The sequence below is a fragment of the Sipha flava genome, unplaced genomic scaffold, assembly GCF_003268045.1.
Source record: "Sipha flava isolate LNK unplaced genomic scaffold, YSA_version1 50657_pilon_pilon, whole genome shotgun sequence".
Classification (NCBI taxonomy): Eukaryota; Metazoa; Arthropoda; class Insecta; order Hemiptera; family Aphididae; genus Sipha; species Sipha flava.
This window is the reverse complement of record NW_020273411.1, coordinates 52,010-60,615: the sequence shown is the minus strand read 5'-3', so window position 1 is coordinate 60,615 and position 8,606 is coordinate 52,010. Positions and strand designations below refer to the sequence as shown.

The window sequence follows — 8,606 nt, the reverse complement described above, 5'->3', positions numbered from 1 at the left end:
TGGAAATAATCTTTAAAACATTGTTGTTATTAGTTTTAATTATATTATAGTTGTTACGTGCAATTTTCATAACAAATTACTTATACATTATAAAGGTTCAAATTATACACAGTTTTTGAATAAAAAATAATAAATTAAAAAAAGTCCAAAAGTGTAAGTCTGCGTGTCTACAAATGTTTGGTCCGAAGTTTTCTTGCGACGTTAATGAGTATATTGGACGAATTTTAATGACAAACGTACCGTATATTATATCATTACATCATAAGAGAAAGAAATCAATATCATAAATGGAAAAAGGGTTTAGATAGAATATCAACATGATTAAGTCAACGTTTTGTTAAGTTTCCAACATTTCCATACATAATGAAAAAATATACTTATGTGAACATATTATACATCAAAACTTTCTTATTCCTTTACCCAATACATTAATACATTAAAATGAAAATTACAAAATATATTTATATGGTATACAATTAGTGTTATAATTCGCTGAATCCCTAGAACAATATTTGCCAAGTAATAAATAAAAAATAAATAACAAAACAAAAAAAAAAAAAAAATAATAAATATATATAATCACAGAAAGAGTAGGGGTTTAGCTACTGCAAAAAAATATATATTTGCCTATTGTGAATTCGTAAAATAAAATGTTTGAGCGTGCGTTTGCGCCTATATCGTATAATGACTGCGTGAAAATTTACATTTTTTTTTTTTAATTACGTTTCCTCCGTCTTCATTACGAACCACAGTTGTCCAAATAATATGCACGAGTAAAATATATATGTCACAAGCAATATCTATACTATTACAATTTTTTTTTCGTTTTTTTTCGTTTTTTATTTTTTTTTTTAATCAATAAATATCGTAATATATGTATACATATATAAAGGAACTATGTGACATTTATTTATACCGTTATAACACCGGATATTTATATATATATAGAAAAGTCATTATTTTTATAATACAAATTGTAAAGTTTTATATATACTTATAAATACAAACATAGGTACAAACATATATATATATAATAATAATAATATAGCTCTGAAAAATAATTTTGAATCGCATCGCGAGGACTTGTGTAGTGGCGATGGTGGATCATCATCGATCATCATCATCATCACAATCATTTCACGAACGACATAGCTGAAAGGCACAGCGCGTTCTTATGGTATTTGGTTTATGCGCTTTTGGATTATTATGTTTTATATAGAACAATAAAAACGTGTTTCCGGTGGTCGCGTGTGTTATTGTATCACGCAACACCTGCATTTGGGTTTTTTCTTCAATACTACGTGCTCCACCTGGGAAGGCTCGTTTCCATTTATCACAGTTCCTGTAATCGAAAAAAAAAAAAGGTTAAACATGTGCACATTAATAAAATTGATAAGTTTTAAAATATCGAACACGGGAATACATGCATAAGATAACATTATAATCAACAACAATTTTCACTTGTTCCGCGTTGTATATTTATTAACGAAATTAATTGCTTAGGTCACGGTAATCCGTGCTAATGCATTATTTATTGCATCTAAAGGATGTCTAAAGAAATCATTACGGATCATGAGGATCGAGTACAATTTTGTAAATCTTCATTATTTTCGTAAATGTGAGGATCTGTGGAAGGTACTATGCGGGTGTACCAAATTTAATTTAGTTTCGAAAACATTAATTAAACTTTTCACCGACACAAATTTTAAACGGAAATAAAGAAAAAATGATGTGTTAACAGTTTGAATGTTGTACTTTGATCGATTCATTTTTTCTCACCAAATTATATGCACAAAGTATTCAGATTGAAATTATATTCGATTTAGTCGTGGTTTTCATTAGTTTCTTTCTTACGTTTATCCACCGCGAATTGAGAGTATAAGTTTTAACTGCACGCCGTCGACCTCCCGCGATGGGCTTATACACGTATAAATGCGCGGATACGATATCGTTTCGATGGCGGCGATTCGTGACCAACCGTACAGTGTATAATAATATAAAGATAATACTATTATACAGCCATGGGTTCGAGGAGGAAAAATGGTTTCCATCGAGTCGCGGCGCGGGAAAAATCTTAAACGAAAAACGTTTCATACGCCCATACGTGTGAGAGATTATCGCTAGTATATTATGTATCATATTCAGTTCCCACAGGCCCGCCGTAAAAACGAACATGATCCATTACCGCTTTGCTGCAGTCGTTGTTATTATTTAACATTTCTATTATTATTGACCATCGGTCGATCGGAGCGAAAAATCTAAAACAAGTGAAATACCACCCGAAGTATTATTACCTCTTTGGACTTCCACGTTGGGCGGCACTGCGGTCGTCTCGCTGCTGCACGTGCCGTTCGCCTTTGCCGGCGTGGACGTCACCGGTTGTTGGTCGTGTTTCACGTCCGCGCCCCCGTGGTCCGTCAACAGCGGCGATGTGGCGCTCGTGGGCGTCGGCGTGATCGGTTTGCCCTCTTTGATCAGTTCGACTATCTGGTCGGCTTCCTTGGACAGGTCACCGTCTGGTCTGAAGGGATTATCCCATCCGTCCGTACTGAAACACCGACGTGAAATACATACGATTAGAATAACGTGTCGAATCGAATCGCCACTATATTATTATCCGGGGCGGAGGCTTCGTAGCGATAGAGATCGAGGATTAACAGCCCGCATTAGGAGGTAGTCCGCTCCTGCCAAAAACGAATTATTACTCGCGCAGCATTCCGATGCGAAACAATCGTATTTTTATGCGATCGCGTAATACGACGATTCCCATCGACCGAAACATTAATACTCGGGGTCGGTCGCGCCGCTGCGTCGGAAACGACGATGAAAAAACGTCGTCAAGTAACGCGTTATTTTATACGCAACGGAACCATAATGATTTTCGTTATTTCGACAGTACCGAGCGGCCATCGAGGTGGCTCACGCGCGCACCGCGACGACGAGAACGGGAGGAGAGAGTAAAAAGGCGTCGGAATTCTGTCGGCGACACAATAACAACGCTGTACGTAAATGTAACATCTAGCCGGCTGGTGCACTTAATGGTCGGGTTAGTTAACGTGCGGCAGGAAGAGCTGGAGCCTGATGCAGCGGTTCACGGACCATTGCCGACTCACCGAACCGTGATGGTTGTCCGTGAAAAATCTCGTATAATACGACGTCGGGCAACAAACGATGACCATCATCGACACGGGATTTATGTACGTGTACGCGCTCAGGGGTCTGTAGTAATTATGATCAACGCGTTCGAAAAATATCAGCCAAATAACACAATCCGTATGGTGTGGTTTTTTTTTTTTTTTTTTTTTTTTCGAACAGCACGATTCGTTGCGTGTTCGTACACGTCGTCGCCGAGAGTGGGATCTCACCAAACGTACAGAAAAAAAAAAAAAATAAATAAATAAATAAAAAAATAATCTCTCGTAGGAATCCGCACTGGACACGTTTTCCACGTGACCGCGGTTTTTGAAAGCAGAAGAACGAGGGCGGCACAATAATAACCGACGACGCGATGCGCACGAAATAAAACGTGAAACGACTGCACACGAACGTAACGCGCATAATGGCAAGTACAATCATTATTTTAGCCTAACGAAAAGTGTATTATCTTATCTCCATACACGTTTCGCGTGCGCTTCGCGACATGTACCGCGCGGTAAACACTAGAACGATTTATCCAACTCCAAATTCATATCGTTTTATCTTTATCACATTCGATTGTGACGCGTTGTCAAGTGGCATTTGCATCATAGACTCAGCACAAAACTACGTGGATGACATTGCGTTTTTAAAAATCTGCAAGGGCCAAACAACTATCCAATATTTGAGAGTAGCCGTGACGTAATTCATGTTCAAATATACAACGTTTTGCACGTTGTAAACATATGAAATTCGGCGAAGCGAATACAAACAATACATTTTAAACACAACAAATTTGATGTTTTGAATTTCACTAGGCGAATATAGGAAGAAACGCAACGCGAAATGTCACGCTATTGTATACTGCAGTCACAAAATATGAATATAAATCCCTAATGTATCCATCGGTCTGTAGAACTTTAGGATAATTTCGTTGACTCGAAATATGACCTTTAAAAAGGTGTGGTCGTCGTTTGGCATTCAAAACAATAGGCTGTAATTTCGGACAGCAAAAGGTCTTACCCACGTTTAATCAATCATCATGCAAAACGCTTCGGAATCAGAAAAAATGTACATAACAATGAATGAGATAATATAGGTACGCGGCACGGAGAAGACACTGTATTGTAACGCGAAGAAACTATGCGAGTCGAAACCGACAGAACATAGACGAAGAATAAATGTGGACGAGATTGGTCGAAAGTAACGCGCGCCGGTTACTCGCCGAATACGTACACATTAAAAACGCGTGCACAAGGGAGGTGGTGTAGGGGTTAAGCCCTATGGAAATTCATGAAAATTATTAATGACGTTTTTACAGAGTAGAAGTGGTTTAGAGACTTTATAAGTATGAAAATGTACAACCTAAAGCCTATCCCCAAAAATATGTTTTGTGTGCACATATGTATTATATTTATACGCGAACGGATGATGTAATACAGAGGAGATTGGACGTTTTCCAAAAAAATCCGTAATAAATCGATTTTCAAAGTAATCCACGAACAATCCGGAATCCGATTCGCCGTCGATGCGCACGTTAGTCGTACACTCGCGTCGACGAACGGTCAAATGTCAGTAAAATATATCCTCTTCGAGCGCGCGATCTAAATATAATTACGCCTATGGGCGGCCGGCGACACATCCACTCGGGCTTATTGTAACGCAACAAATGCGTTGCGGAACACGTCGTCTTCTGCGGCTATACTACGATGACTACGCGTAAACTTCCGTCGGCCCGTGCGGCGAGGAAACACGCGAGAAAGTACACGGATACGGTACCGACGTTTTTCCTCTTTTGACGGTTACGCGGGTGAAAGAAACAGACGTAATCGAGTTCCATTGTGTACATCGTCGCGGTGCACCGGTGGTTAAGCTGTTCAATTGGACGTGATACCGGTGGAGGGGGTTACGACTCGTCGTTAAGTCGGTAGAAAAAAAAAAAAAACATTCGTTCGTACTGAAAAACGTTTATTTCGACGGTTGTCAACGTATACATTGGATGGATCGTTTGTCCTGGACGGTTTTACAAAACACTTTGGAAGGCATCCGGCACGGCGAACGCGAATTTTCGATCGGCGGCGGTGGCGAGACGAGAATCGTACCGGTGTCCCAGGGAGTCGCGACTTTATCTTGCCCCCACGGCCATGTCGTGTACTTAACCCGACGGATTCTCACTCTAGGTTCAACGGCGACAGCGTGCGCTTTTCCTCCAGATACTTGTGCGATGCGGTGGCCGACACGTAGTCCGCCGCGGTAGGGTCGTCCTTGGGCACCTTGACCACGTAGTACAGCACGCCGCCGTGCGAAGCGGTCATACTCGTCGGCATGCTGCGGCGACGTTTCGCTCGGGCACACGGTTTTGGGCGGTGGTGGCGCGAAAACGACTAACCGGCGTCCGACGCGGGCGCGGTGGCAAACACAAACTGACGAGGGCTTAGCGCGCACTGGCCGTGTTGTCCCCTTCCAACGCGCACTCGCGGCGGCCGTAGCGGATACTACTACTGCCATTACTACAACTACGGCGCGCAAGAGGAGGCCGACCGAGCGCAATCGATAGTATCGTTGCACCGGCCGGCTCTCTCCCGTATCGATAGCGAACCGTCGACGGCCGACCGTGCGCATGATTGTCGCCGCCGCCGCCGCCGCCTCCGCGAATATACGATACATCGCCAGTCACCCTCCGGAACTTGAACCCTCCGCCGTAGCAACTACGGATGATGATCGTATCGATTGTTGTCGAGCGACCGACTGTTCGTGCGTGCGCGCGCGCCAGTCGTGTACGTAAAACGAGCGCGCAGCCAGGTGACGTAACCGCCAAGCTATGGCGGCGTCTCCGTGTCGGTGTCGGTTATAGCGGGCGATGACGCCGCGGGGAAGAGAGGATGTTTTTAGTACCGTACAGTAAATATTACAGGTGGGAAGCGTGTGTGTGTGTGTGTGTGTGCACGCGGTTTTTTTTTCCGCTCCTCAACTCTTTCCCGATTTTAACGGCGCCCACGTACACGCCCGATGCGAGCGTTTGTTTCCTATCCTATCCCCAAAGGTATTTGGCGTCGTCGTCGGGACAAGCGACAAGCGAAAGTTGATTGAAAACGCAAAAGTGCACTACACGCAGGTAGGCGCGCGAGCGAATGCCATCGCGGCACGTGACGAGCGTGAGCGATAAGTGGGCAGGTGTTGTGGCATGCGGGCGTTATCGCTCCGTCACTGCGAATGCGAGAAATCGGAAATATTCACTGGGGCGATACCGTCGTACGGGACACGCACGTGTACGCGATATTACGCACGCACACACGCCCGACCGCGTCCTACTGACCCGTACGGGCTTATTAATGGAACATCACTTAACGTTGTGACCGGCGCGCGATGTGACGATACCATCAAACAAAGGACGGTTAATTGTTAATTAATCGAACCGGTTGCGCGTGTTGTGCCCTGTCGTAATACCCAACCAACATCAGTGCGGTAACGCAACAACACTTGTTCGCGGTTGTGTCTAATGACGATGACGACGAACGTCGCCTTTACGTTTCGCCTGCTGCCATCGGTCGTAGACGGAGCAGATTCTTCTAATGAATTACAGTTTTCGAACGCGAAATGTCCAAACGCGAGAAATTACGAGTATCTGGTACGCGTCATTTCGCAATCGCGTTACTACACGCCTGTGTTATTATAACCCATGGGTGTATTTCAGTACGGTCGAAAGTAAAATTAACATGTTTATGAAAGATGTGTGCGCACAATGACGTGGAAAAAAACTATCTACGGAGAAAAAAAAAACGAGAGCCGACGACATTGCAGCAGTTGTGATAATTTTTATTTTGTTTCCTTTCGTTAAAACATTATTGGCCGCTGATATATTACCACATCAGACTTCTGGCAAAACGAATCGCGGTTTGAGGTCGCACCGAAACGTCCTCGACTGACACTATAAACGTATCAAACCGTGTCTTTACCACGTCTAGGGCGTTGAGTGTGATTACTCCGGATCACAATATCCGAGCAACGCGTTTAGAAACATTTTGGCAAACACTTCTCACGTATGTTACACTGTCTGCGGACCCCCGTATGGTCGTTCAACCGTTCAGACACAATGGTATATCTATTTTAAATTAGCCACGAATCCATGAATCAACTCGCTGCAACACAATAATAGGAGATGCGATCTCACGGCGAGACGTATTGTCTCTTGTCCCAAAATAACAGTAGATACATATGCGACCATGTAATTTGGAACTTTGTTAACAATCATTTAATCGGTAGCGGTTAAAATACGTGTATGCAATTAAAAACGCGCTACTATTATCAATCACACATACCTAATCTGTGTTTGGATGTGGCCATTTGACCTTTGTAGAATAGGACTTGAAGTGGTCATGGTGCAATCGCCAAATACTTCCAACGATTTTGGCGGCGATGGAAGCACACTAGGTTTTTCCGATTCGAAAAAGCTCACTCGGACCCTAGTGGACCCAACGGTTCTGAAAACAAACAAATAAATAAATAAATAAACGATTGTACCCTCGTGGTACTCCGGCGTTTTTCAACATCGCCTACATAACATAATGTTTGACCTATTTGTGTCTCTAATTATAACTCCAGGCGTGCGCGGCGCTCCTCTCCAGATGACGTCCGGAGGAAACGCGAAAATAAACACGATTTAAAAAAAAATCCCAAATGGACAGTTTCCAAATTGGATCGAGACCAAGATCTCACGAACATGTCTCCAAGGTCTCCAGAGCAGAACGAGCAGCGAATCGCTACCACATGGTCGCCACATATACATATTATGCTTGGTAAAATGTTTCCGAACCGAAAACCCAAAAAATGCACTCGACAGTAGGTACCATTCTCGTTGTTACGACCGACACGCGAAACGCGTAGGTTACAGAGAGAGAATATCTGTCGGGCTGCAGCAGCAGCAGCAGTCGGACAGCGCGGCGCGACGTGTGGGCTTTCGGTAACACTAACGTTAACAATAATTGTCGGGCCGATCGTTTATACGGAGTAACCACCGTCGGAATCGCTAGAGGTTAATTAACACGGAGTACGAACAGAGCGGCACGGGCAACAAATTATATCGCTAATAACGATAATAATAAACACGAGGCTGATCTAGAAGATTTGACCTTGTCGACTGCGTTTCGTTGCGTGCCGCTTACGTTACGCGCATAGGCGTTCGTGACGCAAACGCGATGTTATTCGTTTGCCGTTTACGCGCCAAAAACTAGACCGATCGAGGAGAGAAGGGAACGGCGCGGAGTGGCAAACGTGTTCCGCGAGATAACGTAAACATTTGTAATTACTCGCGTGCGTATATCGCCTAATCGGGTTCCGATCGACCTTGCGCCGCGACAATAGCGGTCTTGTGCGCGTCGTGAAAGTTTATGCCCATTTACGGGCCGGATGGACTTTTGCTTTTAGCCACCCGAACCACCAGCGGACAGCTGGTTGAATAACGGTGATCGGCC

The 8,606-nt window shown here is 43.6% G+C and overlaps 1 protein-coding gene across 1 annotated transcript in view; it reads right to left on the bottom strand.

The window, feature by feature from the left end:
• Positions 1 to 133: 133 nt before the first annotated feature.
• The window catches only part of LOC112690477, a 48,349-nt gene continuing 39,876 nt past the window's right edge, over positions 134 to 8,606 (bottom strand). The window contains exons 5-7 of the mRNA XM_025564496.1: positions 7,455 to 7,616; positions 2,295 to 2,548; positions 134 to 1,342 (exon numbers count right to left, since the gene is read on the bottom strand). Coding sequence (XP_025420281.1) covers positions 1,254 to 1,342; positions 2,295 to 2,548; positions 7,455 to 7,616 — 505 coding nt within the window. The 3' untranslated portion in view covers positions 134 to 1,253. The remainder of the gene's footprint in view (positions 1,343 to 2,294; positions 2,549 to 7,454; positions 7,617 to 8,606) is intronic.